At 39.3% G+C, this 23,114-nt stretch overlaps 1 protein-coding gene across 9 annotated transcripts in view; it reads left to right on the top strand.

The window, feature by feature from the left end:
* The window catches only part of Mia2 (MIA SH3 domain ER export factor 2), a 70,057-nt gene extending 50,958 nt beyond the window's left edge, over positions 1 to 19,099 (top strand). For 7 of the 9 annotated variants that reach the window (XM_057782203.1, XM_057782200.1, XM_057782195.1 and 4 more), the window contains 10 exons: positions 593 to 653; positions 1,227 to 1,262; positions 2,430 to 2,497; positions 3,581 to 3,663; positions 5,949 to 6,077; positions 9,449 to 9,604; positions 14,437 to 14,553; positions 16,154 to 16,212; positions 17,220 to 17,454; positions 18,543 to 19,099. In XM_057782203.1, coding sequence (XP_057638186.1) covers positions 593 to 653; positions 1,227 to 1,262; positions 2,430 to 2,497; positions 3,581 to 3,663; positions 5,949 to 6,077; positions 9,449 to 9,604; positions 14,437 to 14,553; positions 16,154 to 16,212; positions 17,220 to 17,454; positions 18,543 to 18,724 — 1,126 coding nt within the window. In that variant the 3' untranslated portion in view covers positions 18,725 to 19,099. The remainder of the gene's footprint in view (positions 1 to 592; positions 654 to 1,226; positions 1,263 to 2,429; positions 2,498 to 3,580; positions 3,664 to 5,948; positions 6,078 to 9,448; positions 9,605 to 14,436; positions 14,554 to 16,153; positions 16,213 to 17,219; positions 17,455 to 18,542) is intronic. The other 2 variants (XM_057782202.1, XM_057782201.1) reach the window with 1 other exon arrangement.
* Positions 19,100 to 23,114: the final 4,015 nt, after the last annotated feature.

Genomic DNA, 23,114 nt, shown 5'->3' with positions numbered 1-23,114 from the left:
TAAAGACAGTTAGTTATGTTTTCACCTTTTAAGAGTTCCTCTTCTGTGCCGGGCGGTGATGGCACATGCCTTTTATCCCAGCACTTGGGAGGATCTCTGTGAGTTCGAGGCCAGCCTGGTCTACAGAACGAGTTCCAGGACAGCCAGGACTACGCAAAGAAACTCTGTCTTGAAAAACAAAAAAAAGTAAAATAGATTCTTCCTTGGGACTCTGTCAAGATTACAGGATCTTAGTTAATCTTGCGGGATTCCTTGTCCTGAAAATGAAAACCTGAAGATCAGGCATGGTGGCATTGCCCGTGACTCCTTCACTTAGGATGGAGAGATAGGAAGATTATAACTGGGGTCGAGACCAGGCTGGCTGAAGCCTTGAGGATCATATAAGTCCTTTGTGATGCTGTTTGAGCCCCACTCAAGTGGTAGTGCTCACAAGGGTTAGCTGAGGTTAGAATTAGGGGAGGGAAAGATGCTCTTTAAAATCTGTCAGCATCGACAGATGAGTCTCGGGGCTATACTTAAGGTAGAACACTCTGTTTGTATTCTTGCAGCCATGTGCTCTCATTCCTTATGTGTTACCACTTGTTCCTTATAGACAGCGCGCCAAGGATCTCGAAGAAGAGCTGGAGAAAACAGTCCATTCTCTTCAAGGACAGGTACGTGTGACTGCTGTGGACACAGCGAGAGCATTCTGACTCTAGAGTGGCTGCAGTCCATTCTCTTCAAGGACAGGTCTCTGTGACCACTGTGCACACAGTGAGAACACCCTGACTCTCTAGAGTGGCTGCAGGACTGTAGCTTCCATCCCTTCTGAGGTGTTTCATAAACCTGTGAAAGATTCCCAGGGAACCAAAGATGCTGAAATCCAAGAATTCCAAGACTTTCCTTTCTTTGGGAATGAGGATTACGTAGCCCAGATAATGCCCATCACCACTGCAGTCCCATGTTGTGCTTGTTATCTGTTCCTTGGAAACTCTCATAGTTGATCATCACATGAGGTTTGTCAGCATTAAAGAAATTTCCATTCAGTTTTTGTTTAACAGTTGAGTAGAGCAGATCATCGTATACGTGAGAGTATGCTTTCAAAATGCTTGTTCTGCTTCAGAGATTCCTGGGCAGTTAGAGTTTATGGGTTGTGCCCTAAATATTAGTGGTGGGAATGAATGTTTTTATTTAGGAATAATTTTAATAATTTTATTTAGGAATAAATCTAATTTAATATTTTTTAGGTTATTTCTCATGAGAAGAAAGCACATGATAATTGGGTAAGTTTTAAGTTCTCCTAAAGCCCTTTTGTCAAATTCCTTTCAGGAAATATATTACTCATTGTAGATTAGATAAAAATACAGGTAGTTTTTAAAAAATAATCACTCTATTGATTTTATTAATTTTATCAGTGATGAAATCATGTTACACATAGTCAGAGAGCCATCTGCCTCTGCCTCCTGAGAGCTGGGAGTAAAGGTGAGCACCACCACTGCCCGGCCAAAAAAATTCCTTTTTGATAGTATTAAAATATATTTAGACTATTTTTTCTGTGAATGTTTAGTTTATTCATTGACTAAAATCAATTCTCATGTGTGTTTCACAGTTTTAAGTGAAAGCAAATTTGAAAGTTGAGTTCTTTTGATTTCTAAATAGTTATAGAATGTTAGTTCTTGTCTACTTGTGTATGGTCTACCTAGTAGTTGTTCCTTTGATTTGTAAATGGTTGTACAATGTTGTTCTTTGTCTACCTGTGTATGGTAAGCTCACTTCCTGCATTTGATCTAATGTTTCATATATGCTGCATCTAATCTGTGGAGTCCACAGAATGGCTGGGAAGCATGTACAGCACCATATGTTTTGCCTTTGTTAATGATTATTTGGGAATATTGCATGTTCTTGGTATTTATTATAACTAAGCTGGGCATGGTGCTCACGCTCCTAACAAATATACACACACCACAAACACTTGCACTCGCAGCCGCACGTGTGCATACACATTAAAACTATTTAGTGTTTGCACATTGTTTTATACTTAATAGATGTGCAAGATTCACCGACTGTATTTAAGTTATTAAAAATATAAACTATACTGGCATCCTGTGAAGCTGTTTTAGACTTTTGTAGTTTTCCAGAATTCTGGGCATAATGACCATCCATTGCCATTGACTGCCATCATGCCTCTTAGGATTGGATATTTACATCACTAAATAACTTTAGGCCCAGACTTTGCATTTTAGTAGCAATCTATATTAGCATGTGCCAATTAAACTCCAGCTTTATGTTCATTCCCTTTTTGAATAATTCTCTCAATTTAAAGTGTTTTATATCGACTCATGTCTGTTTTTGGTTGTGATATTACATGCCATCATGCTGATATTTGTACTGCTCTTGTCTTTAAGTTTAACTATATAGATATAGTTTCAAAATGTATTATTTTCTTCAAGCTGGCAGCTCGAATTTTTGAAAGAAATCTCAATGACTTAAGGAAAGAAAATGCTTACAATAGACAAAAGTAAGTATTCATGGGGATACTTTAAAAGCTTCAAAGAATTTCTTCATTATATAATGCTTGTGTAAGGTTAAATTTTAAAAGGTTTGTAGTAAATCCACATAATCTGCTATGAAATATTGTTGGTTTTAGCAGGTTTGAAGTTTTTGGTTTTTTGTTTGTTTGAAATACTTACCTTAGGCTACTACAGGGACACCTTAAAGAAGCTTTTACAGGTTACACTGTAAAAAGTGTCACTGAAAAAAAATTAAACCAGTATGAGTGGAGAAAAAACATGGGCAAAAGAAAGGCTTTCTTTCTGACACAATGATGCTTAGAGTATCTGTGTTCTTCATCACTAGGTAGAGAAAGTGTTTACTGTCTCAGCCCTAGTTTGTTGTTGGGTGTTGCTGTGAAGTAGTAAAGTAAAAGAAAGAATAAAAGTGTACAATAAATGGGAAGAGTAAATGGTTTTATGTGCGGTGGTAGCATCTCGTAGACTGTTACCCTTGCTTGCCAAACTCTGCTTTTAGCATCATTAAAAGCCAGTTTCTGTCTTCCAACTTGAAGCTCAGAAATTCAAGTCAGATAGTTGTTTTATTTCAGTTTAAGAATCAGGAACTAAACCACGTTCGTTTAAAAATGTAACAGTAAAAGATACAAAGTTTAGAGATAAGGTGGTCATATCAGCTAATGGGATTTCCAGTTTTACAAGGGGAAGTGTAGGTAACTTAGAGCAGTTCTGTGCTGTAGCCTGGCCTTTTCATTTAGCACAGTCCCTGCCTCAGGTTCCATGGTTATAAACTGACACATTTGCACTAGTTTATTTTGGCTGTTCTACTTCAGAAATGTGGACTCGGAGAGACAGCACCCATTAAAGTCTTGATTTAGAGGCATGCAGTTTTAAACATCAGTACCTCTAATGAGAAGCCAGTCTCCCCAGGAAGTGTGGGAACCGTGGAAAAGTATCTGGGCAGATCAATGGTAGGCCTTTCTCTCTAGCAGTTGTAGAGCTTGTGAGAGGAGCTACTTTGGAAGTGGCCTTTGCTTAAAATGTGGTGTTTCCTTCGGGTGAGTAACGTAGCGATGTTTGTTCTTTGTTTGCAGATTAACTGAGACAGAATTTAAACTTGAACTTTTAGAAAAAGATCCTTATGCACTTGATGTTCCAAATACAGCATTTGGCAGAGGTAGTCTTTTTTTAACCCTTGTTTAAAATACATATTGTATATCCATATATATATATTATGTATATAGTTTACTTTAGTGTAAGTTAACATTTTCACCTACGATATTTTGGATTTTGTAGTGAAGATCCTGTTTGAAACTGTTTGATTAACTCTGGGCTTGGGTTTCTGGGTTTTGTTTTTCTAGCAGTAATGAAAGTGATTGGTATCTCCTTTCTCACTGAAATGTCATGACAGGTACTTAGTGCTGTCAACTCCTTGAGCTGCCCAATGCTCTTAATAAGGTACCCGTAGCTGACTCTGGGAGAATGAGTGAGAAGTACTTAAGCGGAATAGCAGTGACTATTTACATATTAACAATACTTTGAAATTTGCTTGAATAAAGTGAGAATTAACATAACGTAGCTACTCAAATTCTTAGTTAGGACAGTCGTAGTTCACAGCTGATGATTCTAATCATCCCAGGGAGGTTAGCCCTCAAAGGTGCAGTTAGCCCTCTGCAGATTCATTACTGAACATTTTAATGATCTCCAAACAGCTAAGCATTTTCAGAGTGATTTTAGTTGAAGTGGAATTAAGGTCCTATAGTTATGAAATGAAATCTTGGTAGGTAGAATCTATCTTTAATAACCTCTGGAATTCAGCAAATCATTTTTGAGAGTCAACTTTCATTAAATGTAAATGTGTCTTACATTTTAAAATATCAGATCATTGACTTCAATCAAGTAGTAGCAAAGCTTGGAGTGTGCCAAGTGTATAGGCAGAATTTTTGCTTAAATTCAAATCAGGATTCTCTGGGAGGGTAAACCATGCTTTAATCTTTTTGTAAACCCTTTGGGTGTAACAGGTACATACTTTATAAGACTTACTCAAGTGTGAATTCCCTGGTGTTTAAGTTCTTTTTGTTGCTGAATTTTTACCTTTGGAAGCGTAGTCACAATTTGAGAATGATTACATTTGTAAAATAGCAGGGCTCTTGGTTATCTGGATTACAGACAAATTTATTGGATGCATGATAATATCTGATTGTTTAACTTGTAAAATTCAAAGTAATTTCTCATTCTTCAGAGTATTTTATGTATTTACTTCCTTTTCAAAATCTGACTTTTAGCTGGGCAGTGGTAGTGGGACACCTTTAATCCCAGCACTTGGGGGCAGAGGCAGGCAGATCTTGAGGCCAGTCTGCCTACAGAGCAAGTTCCAGGAGAGCCAAGGCTATATAAAGAGAAACTTTGTTTCAAGAAAACCAAAAAAAAAAAAAAAAAAAAAAAAGACTTAACTGAAACATTTCATGGTTGAACTTGAACTGACTCTGATTTAAATCAAGAGCTTCCATGTTGTAAACCTTCCTGGTTGAAATAGCGGGAAGTACATGGTCACCAAATTCCCACATCATCTGTGCATAGTGGCAGACACCTTTAATCCTAGTCTGAGTCAAGGACAGGCTAATCATTGTGAGTTTAAAGACCAGTCAGGTCTACATATCCAGTTGAGGCCAGCTAGTGCTATATGATACCGTTTCAAAAAACAAAATAAAACAGCAACATAAAAAATGAGCAAACAAAAAAAGGAAGCTAACTTCATGCTCCCTAAATCTTTCAGTAACTCCTAAGCATCGCCAGCATCCTTTGTTTAGCTTGTGTGGTTACTTACAGTAACTAATGGTTTGGTTTTGTTTGTGGTTCTTTTGTTTGTTGGTTGGTTTTTATATACAACATGTCTTGATTTGTGTTTATTTAACCACTTAACATTTTTCTAGAGCTTGTAGCCTGCCCTTAGCATTGCACAGATAAAAATAAGTGACATTTAACACAGACCTTACTACCCTCACATTTTAAAAAATCAGAACTCTCTCAGGGCTGAAGAGGTGGGGCAGCTGTTAAGAGCACATACTGCTCTTGCAGAGGACCTGAGTTTAGTTCCTAGCACCCATATCGAGTAGCTCGTGATTCCTGTAATCTTCAGCTCTAGGGAATCCAATGCCTCTGGCCTTTTAGGCCATTGCTGCTTTCTTACATGTAAAAACCCCACACATAGACACACAAATGAAGTAAAACCTTAAAAAAGTCAGAACACTGTATATAGGTGTAAAGCTGACAGAATTCAAGGTATTTATATATACAACTATGATTTTAATTGACTAAATGTCTATTTAAATCTGTGTAGTCTTGAGGGCACAGACAAGACAAGCTGACATAGGATGACCCGATGACAGCTGTTGAATGGATTCTGACTTTATGGTACAGCTCACTTGTATGCATTGACATCTGCTGTTTTAATTATTCCAGAGCACTCCCCATTTGGTCCCTCACCATTGGGCAGACCTTCATCTGAAACGAGAGCTTTTCTCTCTCCTCCAACGTTGTTGGAGGGTCCACTCAGACTCTCACCTTCACTTCCTGGGGGAGGAGGAAGAGGTATATGGTTTAAACATTTTTATTACTCTAAATTTCTTCCTTCCTTTACATTTTCATCTCAACTTACCTTTAAAATAATCTGTAACTAGACATTTGGAAAGTACAAGCATTCCTTGCACTTACCATAGATTTACTTATTTTTTTTAACTGGGTAAAGAATCTTGGGCCAGATATGGTGGCTCACACCTTTAATTCCATCAGTTAGGAGGCAGAAGCAGGAGGACCTCTGTGAGTTTGAGGCCAGCCTGGTCTGCATAGTGAGTTCCAGGCCATTCAGAGCTGCATAGTAAGATTCTGCCTCAAAAACAAAGAAAAACTCTCCATAGTACACTCTTCTGCTGTTTTTTTCTTGTGTACAGGTTAAGGCAGGTGGCCATCCCAGCTCTGAAAACTCAGAAATCCTGAGTGCTTTGAATGGCAGACACTTTGGCTGTAACACTCAAAAAGTTGTGAATTTTGAAGCATTTCATATTGCAGATTTTGGATTTGTGATGTTCCATCCTTAAGGTCTATAAGCATGCGTGCACATGTGCACACGTGCACACACACACGCACACACAAATTTAAAATTACAAACACTTATGGCGCCGTGAATTTCCAGTAAGGAGTACTCAGCCTATATTGGATAATGAGGAATCAATGTTTATGTTTCAAAATTATATTATACTACATAAAACCTTTTAAAGAATATGTAAGATAGAGCAGTATAACCAACATAAAATGCATTTTGATGAAATAGGATCAGACTGTAGACTTTTATATGTATATATTTAATTCAGTAACTTTTTAAAAAAAAATAGTAAATCATAACATGAAAGCCCCTACCCCTCCTTTTTAATCATGAAGGAAGTCAGAGTGCTCTACTAGGCGGAGTTTACATGGGGCCTTTTCAGGCATCCTAACTCTTGCTGATGCTTTGAGAGACTATGCCGGGGTTGCCTGCATTGCTCCCATAATTACCTTGCTGTTTCTGTATTTCTGTAGCTGTGTTAAGTACAGGACCTGCTAATGAAATGTCTCTAACCATTTATGTAAGCGATGTAACAAACGAAATGTGAGACTCAAAAAAAAAACCAGCAGGGAGGGGGAGGGAAATGGGAGGCGGTGGAGGCAGAAATCTTTAATAAATAAATAAATAAATAAATAAATAAATAAATAAATAAATAAATAAATAAATAAAACCAAAAAAACCCCCAGCAAACTAGGGCTGGATGGATGGCTCAGCCGTGAAGATTGCTGACTGCTCTTCCAGAGGACCCAAGTTCAACTCCCAGCACTCACATGACAGCTCACAGCTGTCTGTAACTCCAGTTCCAGGGGTCTTGAAGCTTCCCATGGCAAAACATTAATGCACAAAAAGCCGGGCGGTGGTGGCGCACGCCTTTAATCCCAGCACTCGGGAGGCAGAGGCAGGCGGATCTCTGTGAGTTCGAGACCAGCCTGGTCTACAAGAACTAGTTCCAGGACAGGCTCCAAAAAACCACAGAGAAACCCTGTCTCGAAAAACCAAAAAAAAAAAAAAAAAAAAAAAAAAGCTAAAAAAAATGTTAAAAACAAAACCCCCAGCAAGATAAACCAAACATTAATATTTTACACTTGAGTCTACTTACTCTAGAGTCTCTCAGGCAAACTGTATTCTTCAGCTAAATCTAAGGCCATTGTAAATCATGTAAAATTGTGTTCTTTGTGAGAATACCAGGTTCCCAGGTGCCCAGTACTGGATACTGAGGTGAAGGAGAGCTCAGTCTGTTTCCTCTTGTTATCTTCTTGCTCCTCAGTTTGCTCCGTGCGGAGCTGTTTCCACACCTGCCAGCCTGCTTCACCTCAGAAAGAGCTTTGCTTGTGTTGGTTCTGAACTGGAAACTTCTAGGGAAAGTAACTATGTCAGACATGGAGTCCTAGGGGGGTTGTATGGAACACTCCAGAAAGGGGTTAAGTGTTTAAATTTACATGTGTGCTTAAGATTTGGGCTTAGTGCTGTCAGCCAATCCCCTTGCCACCACCTTTTACACTTGGACCGATAGTAAGAAATGCATGTCATATCGTGTTACATACCAATATAAATGCAGTTAAGGCCAGCCACAAGTATTTGCCATTGTGCTTTGTGATTTCTGATTCTGTACAGTTTTATCACATATCAATTTTGCACAGCACACATGGGTAGTAGCTATCCATAACTGAAACACAGTACCCTAGAAATAGTGTTTAATTGACTAAACTAACTCACTGGAACTTGAATTGTATAAGTCAAGGATTGCTTGTAGTCCAATGAATGTCTGAAATTATCACAGAAATTACCTTTCCTTTCTCCTTTCCTGTTTAAGTACTTTCCTCTTCTCTCTAATTGCTTTTAAGTGACAGTGTGTTCAGATTATTTGCAAGGTTGTTTCCTGTCTATTAAAAAGCTACAGAAATTCTTGGTAAGTTACCAACAGATCTAAAAACTTTATTGGGACCAAGTTTCCTATGAGCAATGAAAGGGCAGAGCAGCTCTTTCTCCTTCCTCTTATTATCTTGAAATTTGAAAGCTTGAATAATATTGTGTATGAGGAAAGAAATTTATTTTTATTGAGTGAATTGTAAACATCTAGTTCTTAAAACCCTTTTAGCATTCGTGTTTTCAGGTTTGCGGCGTCCACCTGCTAGTCCCTTGGCTGCAAGTGATGAGGAGAATCTTTGCCTCTCTCACGAAGGCCTGTGGGCTCCTGAGCATTCTCCCTTCCCAGCCTTCTTCTCATGAACTGATTCGGAGGAAAGATGTGGGGATTTACCAGAATATATAATCATTGTTGGATAGAATTACTGCATTCACAGAATTCTTGTTGTCTGGAGCTACTTGGTTAGTAGTAGGTCGTTGATACAGTAGTGCAGCCCCTATGATGACTGACAGAAATCATGCCTAAGCAACAAAAACCTTATCTTTTATTTATCTTATAGTTTTGCTTAGTATAAGTCTTTACAGTTTTCTTTCTTCTATACCGTGTTTTTCAGACTTGGTATTTATTAGCTATAATTATAGATATAATTATAATTTAATGATGGTGGTAATCCTTAAGGATAAATTTATAGGTAATTGTTGTTGGATATTTATTTATTTTGTGCTGTAGGTTGATCTCAGAGCCATCTGTTAATTAAGCAAATACTCTAATTTCTAATCTATTTTTCTAGCCTGCAAGCAAGTATTTGTTCATACACATTGCAAAATTATTTTTCCCATTTCTTGGAAATGATTTTGGTAGAAACATAATCAAATGTATTTCAGGGAAGCTTTGTTTGAATTTATATTCACTTTTTAAAAAGCATCTTGATTTTGACAGTGGTCTTTTGTGACACTTTTTGAGATAATACAGATCTGGGTTTTCTTTAATTAGGCTCACGAGGCCCTGAGAATTTTCTGGACCATCAGATGAATATTGAAAGAGGAGATTCAAACTATGACAGGGTATATGATGCCCCCAGAGCACCTTCTGACAGCTCCCTGTCACCTCCGTGGGAACACGGCCGAAGGGTGATGGCCCCTCCACCAGGTGTGTGAAGACAACAGTCACTGTTCAAAATTGCAAAACATCATGTGTTTGGGATACAGTGATGGAAAGAGGGCCATATGTGTTCTCTATTTTAAAAATTGTGATATTGTTTAGAAAAAAGAGTATTATGAGGTCACTGTTCACATTATAGGAAGTTTTCCCAATTGTTATTACTGCTTATACAAATAATACATGCTTATTTTTGAAAATCTGAACAGTGCAGCGATGTAGAACTACAGCAGTAAAAATTTTCATTGTCATCTTAGCAAGCATTTCTTACCCAGAATTTAATTACGTATCTTGAGGGGTTAAAAAAAAGTGTGTGTTTACAAATATAATTGTTAAAATTGTTTGTCACTGCTGCTTGAACTCTGAGCAATCCTCCTGCATCCTGAGCAGGTTCTCCCACCTTTCTTGAGATTACCCAGCTCATCCTCCCTGGAGTGACCGTATTTCTGGCTGGCAGGTGTCTCCTACTTGGGAGTTGGGGTTTCTATTGCCGTGAAGAGATACCATGACCACGGCATCTCGTATATAGGAAAAGATTTAATTGGGGCTGGCTTAGTTTCAGAGGTTTAGTTCATCCTTTATGTGGCAGGAGGCATGGTGGCATGCAGGTAGACAGGGTATTGGAGAAGGAGGTGAGAGTTTTATATCTTGATCTGCAGGCAACAGGAGACTGTGTGCCACACTGGGAGTAGCTTGGGCATAGGAGATCTCAAAGCTCCCTCCCACCATGACACCAACAAGGCCATGCATCCTAAAAGCGCCACTCCCTACGGCCAAGCATCCAAACATGAGTCTCTGGGGGCTATTCCTATCCAAACCACCACAGGAGGATGTGTCTGTGGGTGCCAGGTACAGTCCCAGAGCTTTAGGTTCTCAGACTGCAGCTGCGAACAGCAAGTCGTACGCTCCGGAGGCCGATTTTCTCCCACTTAGGTCCTGAGCTGAGCCTCTTGCTACATGTGCTGTCCAGCTTGTCACAGCTGTTTCCTGGGCTTTTCTCACATTGGTTGTGGCTGGTTGAATTTAGAATACAACTACTACTTTTTTTATTTATGCTTCTTTCATAAATTACATACCAATTACAGTTTCCCCTGCTTGCTCTCCTCCCAGATCCTTCATACCTTTCCTCTCCCCCAGATCCATACCTCCTCCATTCAGAAAAGGGCAGGCCTCCCAGGGATATCAACCAAACAGGGAATATAAATTACACTAAGACTAGGCACCTCCCCTCATATTAAGGCTGGTCAAGGCCACCCAGTAGGAGGAAAAGGGTCCCAAAAGTAGGTAAAAGAGTCAGAGACATCCCCACTCGCACTGTTAAGAGTTCTATAAGAACATACAGGCTTCCTGATCATCCGTTCAGTCTCTGTGAGCCCCTGTGAGCCCTGATTAGTTGATTTTGTGAGTTTGTGTGTGATGTCCTTGACCCCCTCTGAGCTCCACCTACTGTTTGGCTGTAGGTCTCTGCATCTGCTCCCATCGGTTGGTGGATGAAGCTTCTCTGATGATGACTATGCTATGCTCTAGTCTATGAGTATAGCAGAGTATCATTAGGAATCATTTCATAGACTTTTTTCCTGCTGGTTGTGTTTGATTCTATCCTAGGTTCTATCGTAGGTCTCTGGGCTATCCAGCCTCTGGATCCTGGCTCTCCAGATAGTGTCAGGGGTGATCCCTTTTGTGCCACAGGTCTCAAGCTGGACCAGTCATTGGTTGGTGTGTCTCTATATCTCTTTTAGATTTATTTTTATTTGCATTGGCCTTTTGCCTGCGTGTATGTCTGTTGAGGATGCCAGCCCCCTTGAACTGGAATTCAGACAGTTATGAGCTACCATGTGGGTGCTGGCAATTGAACCCAGGTCCTCTGGAAGAGTAGCCAGTGCTCATAACTACTGAGCCATCTCTCCAGCCCCATTTGGTTGGTGTCTTAGTTTATTACTATAGTTCTGTAGTACAGCTTGAAACCAGGGGTGGTGATACCTCCGGAGATTCTTTTTACTGTACAGGATTGTTTTAGCTACCCTGAGTCTTTTGTTTTTCCATGTGAAATTGAGTATTGTTCTTTCAAGGTCTATAAAGAATTGTGTTGGGATTTTGATGAAGATTTCATTGAAACTGTAAATTACTGTTAATAAGATGACCATTTTTACATTAATCCTACTGATCATGAGCATGGGAGATCTTTCTGTCTTCTGGTATCTTCTTCACTTTCTTCAAAGACTTGAAATTCTTGTCATACAGGTCTTTCTCTTCCTTGACTAGAATTACCCCAAGATATGTTACATTATTTGTAGCTACTGTGAAGGGTGTTATTTCCCTGATTTCTTTATCAGCCCATTTTTTGTTCGTATATAGGAGGGTTATTTATTTCTTTTTTTTTCTTTCATTCTTTTTTTTCTTTTGTGTTAATCTTGTATCCATCCACTTTATTGAAGGTGTTTATTAGCTGTAGGAGTTCCCTGGTAGAATTTTTGGGGTTGCTTATTTATCTTATCATCTGCAAATGGTGATACTTTGACTTTTTCTTTTCCAATTTGTATTCCCTTGATCTCCTTTAATTGTCTTATTGCTCTGTCTAGAACTTCAAGTACAATATTGACTAGATATGCAGAGAGTGGACAGCCTTGTCTTGTGGTAATAGAAATCAGTAAATATAATGTGGCTGATTTTTTTAAACATTCAATAGTCAATGGTCTCATCACGGAAGCACCTCAGATAAACTCCAGTTGGGCATTCACAGGGAAAGGACAGTTGTACCAGGCCCCTTGTAATGGTGACATGTTCTCAAAAACAAACAAATAAACAAACAAAAAGAAAACCAAAACCACCAACCACATGGTCAGTGAGATGGCTCAGGAAGAAAGGATGCTTGCCAATAGGCCTGACAATCTAAGTTCAGTCTTCAGAACCCACATGGTGGGAGAAAAAGCTGACTCGTGAAGGCCATCTTTTGAACCTGCTCAATTACGCCAGCATCTGCACACACATATACACAAAATAAATGAATGTTTAAAAAATCAGCCACGCTGTATTTACGGATTTCTCTATAGCCATTCCACTCTGACAGCATGCATTGCACTGCTTAGCTCCTGCCGTCTGTTAGGCCTTGGATCTAAGGAACAGCTTACTTTTTGACAGTGGAGGGCAAAATGTGTACGTTTTGTGAAAGAATAAACTGAGTTTCTGATATTTTGGTGAACATTAGAAGCAAAATACTAATGTGGCATCTTGAGACCTGATTAAGGATGAGTTTCTCCATTTCATCCTTATGTCTAATTAATCCCATGTTTGAAGAAAAAGGGGGCAGTCTGTTTTAGATAGAAGGCTTTCTCTTAGCCCTCTGCTACATGGGACAAGTTCTGGTCCTTTGAGACGGCTCTTTGCTAAGATCTGAAAGGTGGTGTAAATGAACCTTCTATTCCGAAGTTTTGGAACTTTCCTTAGTCACATCCTTCCTCCTGGGAGCTCATTAGATGTCCTTCTCTCCATGACTCTGTTTCATCTAGGTGGTTTCCTTGGCTTTGTGGAGGAGAGATGTTTCAGGGGAGTCCCATGAGCTTAAATCAGATGAGGAGAGACAGCCGTTACTGAGTTCACGAGAGTTCACCCCTGCCTAGTGAGGCCATGAAGTCAATTTGGCACTGTTTGCTGCTGTCTGTAGTAGGGCAGTAAGGTTACTGTTGCTGTTAACAAACACCATGACCAAGAGCAACTTGTTAAGGAAAGGATTTATTTGACTTATACTTCGACATTGTAGTCCATCACTGAAGAAAGTCGGGATAGGAATTCAAGCAGTGCAGGGACCTGGAGAGTGGCTGATCCAGAGGCTATGGAGGGGTGCTGCTTACTGGCTTGCTCCCCATGGCTTGCTCAGCCTGCTTTCTTATAGAACCCAGGACCACCTGCCCAAGGATAGCACCATCCACCATGGGCTGCTCCCCCCCAACTAATCACTAATTAAGAAATGCCTTCAGCCTGATCTTTTGAAGGTGTTTTCTCTCAATTGAGGTTCCTTCCTATCTAGCTCTGTCATGTTTGCAGAAAACTTCCAAGATACGCCTCATAAGCCACACAGTTCACCGTCTTTGTCTGTCTCTGGAGTTGATCTGTTCATGCTATACCTCCTGCCATCACCACCTTGTTAAGTCCCACAAAGAATTACGAGTCCCCATTTTGTTATTCTAAATGAGGGTGGCTGTAGAAGCCTTTGCTTTTGAGTTCGCGTCCAAACTTGTGTTTGTGCAGCCGTCCTTCATCTGAGCTGAACCTTCGCTTCGCCTGTTTAGCCGGATCTTTCCTTCAGTGTGGTCTAAACCCCAAATTCTGAAGCTAGTGAAAATCTGACCACAGATGATTTCTGGCTTACTCTCTGCTGTGGTGAGAGATGTAACTGTTGGCCAGATTTTCTGCTCTGCTTTTCCTTATTGCTGGCAGGCTCTTCTCAGCGTTTTCCCTGACATGTTGATGTGGTTTCCTTGAGGTGCTGTTATTAATTTGAAGGTGAAATGAACTTAACTGAATTCTGTTTTCACATATCCTAAGGTATCTTGTTTTTGCATTTTATTTGTAGATTTAGCTTATATCTATGCCGTAATTGAAGCTTTCAAATTCTGATGCATCAAAATATGTTTGCTGTTTAATACAAAGGCAAAGTAATTAACTTTTCTCAAATTGTTGACTAGTGCCTACCAATATCAAAGACAAAACATAGGTCACAGGTTTTGTCTTTAATTTTTGGATTCAGAGAAATGCTGAAGTCACTATAAGCACAAGTAAACTGGACTTATGTTTACCATAATGAAAATATCCTAAAAATTTTCTAGGTCAACCATATTCTGATCCGTCTTTACAAAAGCAAGATAGATTTTATTCTAATTCCGGTAGACTCTCTGGACCAGCAGAACTCAGAAGTTATAATATGCCTTCTTTGGATAAAATGGGTAAGAAAAAAAATGTGTGTGTGCGCGCGTGCACACACACGCACATGCGTTTGAGCATACATATGCCTGTGATTAAATAGTTAGTTGTGTTAGTGTAGAGGACTGGGAATTGAAAAAAGGCTAATATAATTGCTATCCCAGATTGCGCTGTTTTTTTCCTTCATTTTTTGAGGCAGGATTTCTTTGTGTAGCTTTGGAACCTATCCTGGAACTTAATCTGTACACCACGCTGGCCTTGAACTCACAGACATCCTTCTGTCTCTGCCTCTTGAGTGCTAGGACTAAAGGTGTGTACCACCATTGCCTGGCCCCAGACTGCTTTTTAAGGACAAAATATCTTTCCTAAATTTCTTGTTTCTCTCTCTCTCTCTCTCTCTCTCTCTCTCTCTCTCTCTCTCTCTCTCTCTCTCTCTCTCTCTCTCTCTTTCGAGACAGGGTTTCTCTGTGTAATCCTGTCTGTCCTGGAACTAGCTCTTGTAGACCAGGCTGGCCTCGAACTCACAGAGATCCATCTGCCTCTACCTCTTGAGTGCTGGGATTAAAGGCATGCACCACCACTGCCTGGCTGTGTTTGTATTTCTTGTTATCTTTTTTATTTTTTAAAACAGTTTATTTTTATATTATGTGTATGGGTGTTTTGCCTGCATTTATTTCTGTGCATCACATGCATACCTGATTCCTGGGGAAGCCAGAACAGGGCATCAGATCCCCTGGAACTGGAGTTACAGATAGTTGTGAGCTGCTATATAGGTGTTGGGAATTGAACACAGGTTCTGTGGAAAAGCAGCCAGTACTCTTAACCACTGAACCATCTCTCCAGTGCTTTTTTGTCTCATATTATAGGTATGTCATCTAATACATGTGTTGAAGGTTAGTTTTAGTACCATAGTAAGGGTTTACTGTATCTCCCTATGATATAAACTTTACTCTGTTCCAGAGCTAACTTCTCATTGTTTTTGGTCCATTTACATATATCCTGGTTAGCAGTCAAGGATATTAGGCAGCAAATATCAATGTATGTGTAAAAGACGATCAGCAAAATAATTTGAGTTCATGTTCTCAATCAGTTATCTCATTTAATTATTTCATATTTAGTAGATTTAATCTGTTTGTCAGGACCTCTTCAACTACCAGTCAACTATCCACTGAAGTTGTACTGTAGCTATCAAAGAACATAACATTAAGAAAGAATATGATTCAGAAAATCAATTTAAATTTTCATTGTGCCCTTGTTGAGATGTTCTATAAGGGTACTTTCATAAAAGTATATATTGTGTACTGAGGGAAAGGGGGCAAAAGAAAAGACAGGAAGCGGGGTGCTGACTCCCAAGTTGTGCACTCAGGAGGCTGCTGCAGCAAGATCGCCTAGGACCCAGCTGGAAAGGTCATTACGACACTGCAGAAGAATGTCTGTTCTGTTGAACTTTCCTCAGCCCGCAGGCTGCTTTTGGATCGTGCTATGGACTACTGTTGTATTCGTGCCAAGTTGTTCTCCTGTCCAGCAAGGGCAGTGGAACATGCCAGTGTCATTGGTATCTGGGAATGGTCTACCAATTAAGTGAGAATTCATGAGTTTTTCTGCTTTTATTTTTCTGTCTAGATGGGCCAGTACCCTCAAAAATGGAATCCAGTAAAAATGATACCAAAGATGATACTGGTGTAAGTATTGAAAATTGAACTCTACCCATGTATCTCTCTATATCCAGTTTCTTGGTTCTATATCCAGTTTCTTGGTTTTAGTAGAATAAGGACAGAGCTACTCTACTTCCAGGATACTAATAAACCACATTCCTACGTAGCATTAACAGTGTTCCATTTCTGGCTGTAACCTGTGGGAAAATAATACAAGTTGCAGCCAGGTGTTGATGATGCATGTAACCCTGGCATTTTGGCAGGCTGAGGCAGGAGGACTGTGAATTCAAAGCCAGTGTAGGCCACATGAGGAGATCTTCTCTCAAAAACCCAAGAATGAACTGGAGAAATGGCTTACAGGTCAAGAGCAGTGGCTGCTCTCCTAGAGGACCTGGGTTTGATTCCCAGCACCGTGGTCGCTCACAACCCTTCTTAACTCCAGTCTCAAGGAATCTGAAGCCCTATTCTATCTATTGAGAACACTGACTGTATATGGTATGTGTGCAGGCAAACACCCATACATGTCAAACAAATAGAAAAAAAAAACAAGAGAAAGAAACCTGATAGCTCCCACTTTTTAAAAAAAGTACAACTTTTAGATGACTTTACAGCTTCTTTCCTAGCTGAACAGATTTTTTTTCTTCCTTGAAATTTTATTTGAATCTTAAAATATTTTAGTTTTAAAATATAACATTGATTTGGTATCAGTATCTTAACATTTTCTTGTATGTATATTTGATAAAACTATTTTTTAAAATGTCTAAAAATTGCTATGCTTGAACTGTACTTGTGTTTTAGGATGAGCTAGGTAGACTATTGCTGCTATCCTTAAAGTTTTCTGTTGTTAGTACAAACACTTAAAGATAGTGAACAAGCGGCTCATAGGCCAGTATGGAAACCTGACCTGGTCTCCCACCTTCCAGAATGTCATGGTCGGCTTTTGCATATGCCCCTTTCTTCTGTGTCTGGCGCCCCTGGGAAAGGAGCTGTGAACCGAGCGGCTTTACTGACTGCTGATTGTCAATCTGTTACAGAACTCAACTGTGCCTGATTCTTCTCGTCCTGATGAATGTGAAGCAGCTGGCCGTGGCTTTGTTCCTCCACCATTTCTTCCAGTCAGAGCCCCATTGTTTCCAGTGGATCCAAGGAGCCAGTTCGTGAGAAGGGCTCCCCCTTTTCCTCCACCTCCTCCAGGGAACATCTATGCAGCACCTCGAGATTATTTTCCACCAAGGAACTTCCCTGGCCCACCACCACCTCTATTCCCAGGTTGGCTTTTTAAAAAATCCATATATGTGTCAACATTTATCTGTGCTTTTCTTCAGCTTTGCTTTCTGTTGCTGTGATAAACACTGACCAGAACCAGTAGAAAAGGATTAGATGGCTCACAGGTTACAGTCCAGCCACAAAGGAAGCCAAGGCTCTCCCTTGATCCACTTTAGCAGATTTTGAATTTTATCTGTATTGTGATAGTTCAGAAAATCCCTGAATTTACAAGCAGTTTTAAGACTAAAATTATGTTATTTCATTTGGTAGAAAAGTTATTGTGGTCATTGCTTAAAATAATTACTTATATTTTAGTCTTTTTCATAAATAGTCCCAGCTGATTGTATTTATTTAAAATCTAAGATTATATTTTGTCAAATTTATTGAAATTCTTTCATTCCCTTACATTTTAAAATAAAAGCAATTCATTGCTTTTACAGCACACTTTATCTTTTGGAACCACAGATTTCTACATAGTAAATCATGTTTTCAAGTACTAGACAGGAACTAGCTTAGTTGTCCTGGGTAGCTGCTCTCTGATCTCACCTCTGGTTTTAAAGTTCTAGGTAAATCAGTTGAGTATTTGGTAAGTTTTAAGGTGGTCCTTGGCATTACAGATAATGTTTTTAGTAGAATATTCCATCAGAATCACCAAAAATTTGACTACATTGAAAACCTGTTTTAAAGTAAATCTTGAGCCAGGTGGTGGTGAGGACACACGCCTTTAATCCCAGCACTAGGGAGGCAGAGGCAGGTGGATCTCTCGAGTTCAAGGCCAGTCTGGTCTACAAGAGCTAGTTTTAGGACAGGCTCCACAGCTACAGAGAAACCCTATCTTAAAAAACCAAAAGTAAATTCTGAGTGTATTGAGATCTATGTAACTGCGAAGATTGGACAAACATACCTGAAATTAATGATATTAATCCTGTGTAGTCGAAGTAGTACATTTTTCAGGGTCAGAATTAGTTTGTGAGATGAGATATTCTGGTGTGAGTGTCTGAGGAACAGAATAGCTGCTGGCGCTCGTGGTGTGGCAGGTGTGCAGTATGGGGTTTCAGCTCACACTGTGCTTCACTAATCTCTTTGAACAGGGAGAAATGTGTTCGCACCACCACCACCACCACCACCAAGGGGCTTTCCACCTTACCTTCCCCCAAGAGCTGGGTTCTTCCCCCCACCCCCACATCCTGAAAGTAGGAGTGAGCTCCGGCCAGACTTGATTCCACCTTCAAAGGAACCTGCAGCTAAACCTCCAGAAACACCCAAGACCTGATGGTGATATTGGTCTACACAGTCATTTTCTTCTCATTTTCAGTTCAAGTAATGGCTGTTACTTATATGATTATATTTTTGCTCAACTTGGAGCTTAATGGAATTATAATTCTCAGGATAGTATTTTGTAAATAAAGATGATTTAAATATGAATCTTATGAGTAAATTATTTCCATTTTATTTTATTCTGGATAGTATATTTTACTTTGATTACCTCATCCATAATTATGGTAGTTTTATATATGTAATCTTATAGTTGGGGATATCTTAAAACTTAAAAGACTGTGTCTTTATACCAGGAATATGTTCACCATGGTTGTAGACAAATGTAAAAGTAACTTTATGTTTAATCAAATAAATTTTTAATTGATTTAAATTCTTGTTTGGCATTGATAATAGTAAAATCAGCCAGTTTCACATAAACATGGTTCCATAAATTAATCTTTTTACCTGTACCAATAATTCAGTGATTCAAAAGTAAAGCATTTGAGGCTGGAGAGATGGTGGCTCAGTGGTTAAGAATATTGGCTTAAGGGTTAAAAATACTGGGTGCTCTTGCACAGGCCCCAGGTTTGAGTCCAACCTCACAACTGCCTATAATTCTAGCTCCAGGGGATCCAGTCTCCCAGCCTCCATGGAACACATGTACATAAATAAAAATAACTAAAAAATATAACAGAATCCATCTTTCTAGAAAAAAAAATACTGGCTGCTCTTCCAGAGGACTTGGGTTTGGTTCTCAGCATAATCCTGGCCTCCAAAAATGCACCAGGCATGCATGTAGTGCACAGACATAAATGTAGACAAAACATCCGCACATATAAAGTTATATAAAATAAAGGTAAATGATTTTGTGATCTTTCTGATTTGATTATCTTACAGAATATGTACCCTACTTCTTGCAGTTAGATATGAATGACCCAAAATAAACTAATAAACTTTAAAAACTTAAATATGGATTACATTTTAAAGAAAGCCAGGATATTGTCTATGAATTTCAGAATTTTTTAAACTTAGTTCACCAACTAGTTTTCTTTTAGCAGTGTGTGTGGTCACTCGCGCATGAGAGAGAGAGAGACAGAGAGAGAGAGAGAGATGCTTAGCACGCAGAGGCAGAAAGACATATCTGTAAACTCAAGGCCAGCCTGGTCTTGAGTACACGGCAAGTACCAGGGCTAGACACAGAAACCCTGCCTTTAAGAAACAATAATTTCTTTTTTTTAAAAAAATATTTATTATGTATACAATATTCTGTGTGTATGCCTGCTGGCCAGAAGAGGGCACCAGACTCCTTTACAGATGGCTATGAGCCACGATGTGGTTGTTGGGAATTGAACTCAGGACCTTTGGAAGAGCAGGCAATGCTCTTAACCTCTGAGCCATCTCTCCAGCCCCAGAAACAATAATTTCTAAATAAATAATTAAAATAGGAGAAAGAGCCGGGCGGTGGTGGCACACGCCTTTAATCCCAGCACTTGGGAGGCAGAGGCAGGCGGATCTGTGAGTTCGAGACCAGCCTGGTCTACAAGAGCTAGTTCCAGGACAGGCTCCAAAACCACAGAGAAACCCTGTCTCGAAAAAACCAAAATAAATAAATAAATAAATAAATAAATAAATAAATAAATAAATAAAAATAAAATAAAATAGGAGAAAGAGAAATTATGTAAGAAACAATAGAGATATCTGGTTGCCTTAACAGTCACCCCAAAGTTCCTCTATAATGTTGGGGCAACCAACTTCCGGCCTAGAGACCTAAAATATCTGATAAGATTTTTCTGTGAAGCAGGAATTTTGACAGATTGTCCTACCTTGTCTTGGCAAAATTTGGCAAACTTTTGTGTCCTGTTTGTTCAATTTGGACAGCAAGCATACTGTCAGCAATTGAGGCAAAGGCAGTTTCTTTGCCCAGTGATTAACCTTGCCACAAATGAAAGCAAACTCCATATGGAGGTTTTTTGATGCCCATCATCCTTTTATGAAGTAGATTAGTGTTGCCAGGAGCAGATGTGTCCCAGTGTCATAAAAAGCCTTAGGTTATTAAAATATTTTAAATGTCATATTCTGTAGGTCTTTGAAGTATTTGAAGACCATCTCTATTTAAAGTATATCTTTGTATGACCCTGAAAACATAGCTAAAATGACTAAGTTCGATTGTTGTAGTTGACTATTAACTTGTATTTCTTTATTATCCAAAATAGTTTTTAAGTACTAAAACTTTACATTTTTAAATGAGCTGCACTGGTACATCTTAAACAAGAATAGAAGCATATATACAATACAACAAAAGAATCTTATTTGTATCAATATACAAACACCTATACCAACATAAAATACGTGAGACTCTAGTGATTGTTCCAAAGTAGACTTGCCAGTTGTGGTGGTGCATGCCAGTAGGATTTGCTGAAGAATGCAGAGGCAGGAGGATCATAAGTTTGAGGCCAGCATGGCTACAATTTTTTTTTTTTTTTTTTTTTTGCCGGGCAGTGGTGGCGCATACCTTTAACCCCAGCACTCAGGAGGCAGAGGCAGGCGGATCTCTGTGAGTTCGAGGCCAGCCTGGTCTACAAGAGCTAGTTCCAGGACAGGCTCCAAAGCCACAGAGAAACCCTGTCTCAAAAACAAACAAAAACCAAAAAAACCCCAAACAAACAAACAAAAACCCCAACACAAAAGTAGACTCAACAATCCACTCTTTTATCTCATCATTTCAATATTATATTCCCCCCTTTTCCCTTTAGAAAGAGATACTTAAATTTAACCTATTTTGTTTAGTTTTCTCCCTGACCATGACCAATAATAACAATCTGTAACCAAGCCCCCTAAGTGATGACAAACATCTATAACCCACTGAATAATCAAAAACTACCTACTGCACCTCTTGGGAATGTGAGTATCATGTTCTCTAGACTGCTTCCTGTTGTCTGGAGGTGATGACATTTTTGGGGAACCCTGAGGGATAATGGTCAAGTTCTAGAAAAAACAAGTCATAACATTTGTTGTCCAGTCTCTGTACAATGGAAAAATACAAGGCTAATCTGTAGTCCTGGCTGGAATAGTATGTGAGGCTGGACCATCTCATCCAGCAGCCTTGAAGCTGTTTTGGATGCAGAACTGAGGAAGCTAACAGAGGCACTCTGAAGGGCTGATCACCTGGGCCACCCATTTTCACTGGTGTCTCTTCCCCTGCTCTGAACACACGTAAACTTTCAAAGGTCACATATATATCTGTATTAACACAAGTATAAACTATGTGTTCTAACAAGCCAGGCAAAGATGATTTTTTTTTTTTTTTGATGTTCGAGCAGGTAAAATATATATCACTTGTGTTGTAATTTTCCAGGTTTATTTCTTTATGCCTGTAGCCAGGATTTTCAGGGGGTCTCCCCTGATCAAACCTGATCTCTATCAACCTTGAAGGAAACAAAAGCATAACCTTCCCCAAAGTAATACATTTTCTGACTTGCATTCTTAAAATATCTAGGCTGGTTTAGTTCAGCAAGTCCAGTGTCTCTCAGCAGCTGTTGTTCTCTGTTCACTAGCATTCAAAAATTCAAAATAAACACAACACCGGTGCTACATGATCTAGGCTTCCCATCTTGTTGTGGTTTTTCCTTTTATTTTATTGTCTCTTTACAGACTTTATCTTATTTGTAAACCATTTTTTTCTATAACTGCCTACACCCATTTTCTACACACATCTTTAAACACACTATAACCTGTTTTTTTTTCTATCGGAACCTGATTTACTGTGTATCTGTAACCTTTTCTGTCGACATGAGCAAAATCTGAAACTGCCGAGCATCTTCCTGGGATTAAGGGGGCCTGCCACTTGGCTCCAAGTCCTGTTCTTATCAAGAGATAAGGAAACTGACAAAGGAGCTTGCGTTGAAGCAGGCAGAACCAGAGCCCGGAAGCTGAGCCCTTCAGCTCAGTACTTCACCGTTCACCTGGATGCTCATCCTCTTTCCTAAGTCTCCTCTGCAAACACATGGTGCATTCATGTACACACACATGCTGAATCACTCAAAGGCATCCGTTTGTCTAAGAAATAATCAAAAGTTCAAAGTAACACTGTATAGGGCTTTCACGGTTAAATACTTGCTAAAGTATTTAACAGTGGCACTTCTTTCTGAATCTAATAAAGAATTTTTAAAAAAATAAGAAGCACCTTTAAATTTGCTGTATCAATAATGTATACTAAACGCACACTACACTGGGATTTTGTTAACCAGTCTAGTGGCCTTTTTTGAGCTAGGGCCTCACACAGCCAAAGCTGGCTTCAAACTCACTTTGCACTAGCAGATGACTGTAGAGGTTTGAATAAATGACCTCACTGGCTTTGAATATTTGGTTTGAATATTTGGTCGCCAGTTGATGGGACTGTTTGAGAA

Source organism: Chionomys nivalis, chromosome 10, assembly GCF_950005125.1.
Source record: "Chionomys nivalis chromosome 10, mChiNiv1.1, whole genome shotgun sequence".
NCBI classification, from domain to species: domain Eukaryota; kingdom Metazoa; phylum Chordata; class Mammalia; order Rodentia; family Cricetidae; genus Chionomys; species Chionomys nivalis.
The sequence above is the reverse complement of the archived record's forward strand: the minus strand, read 5'-3'. Positions and strand labels throughout refer to the sequence as shown.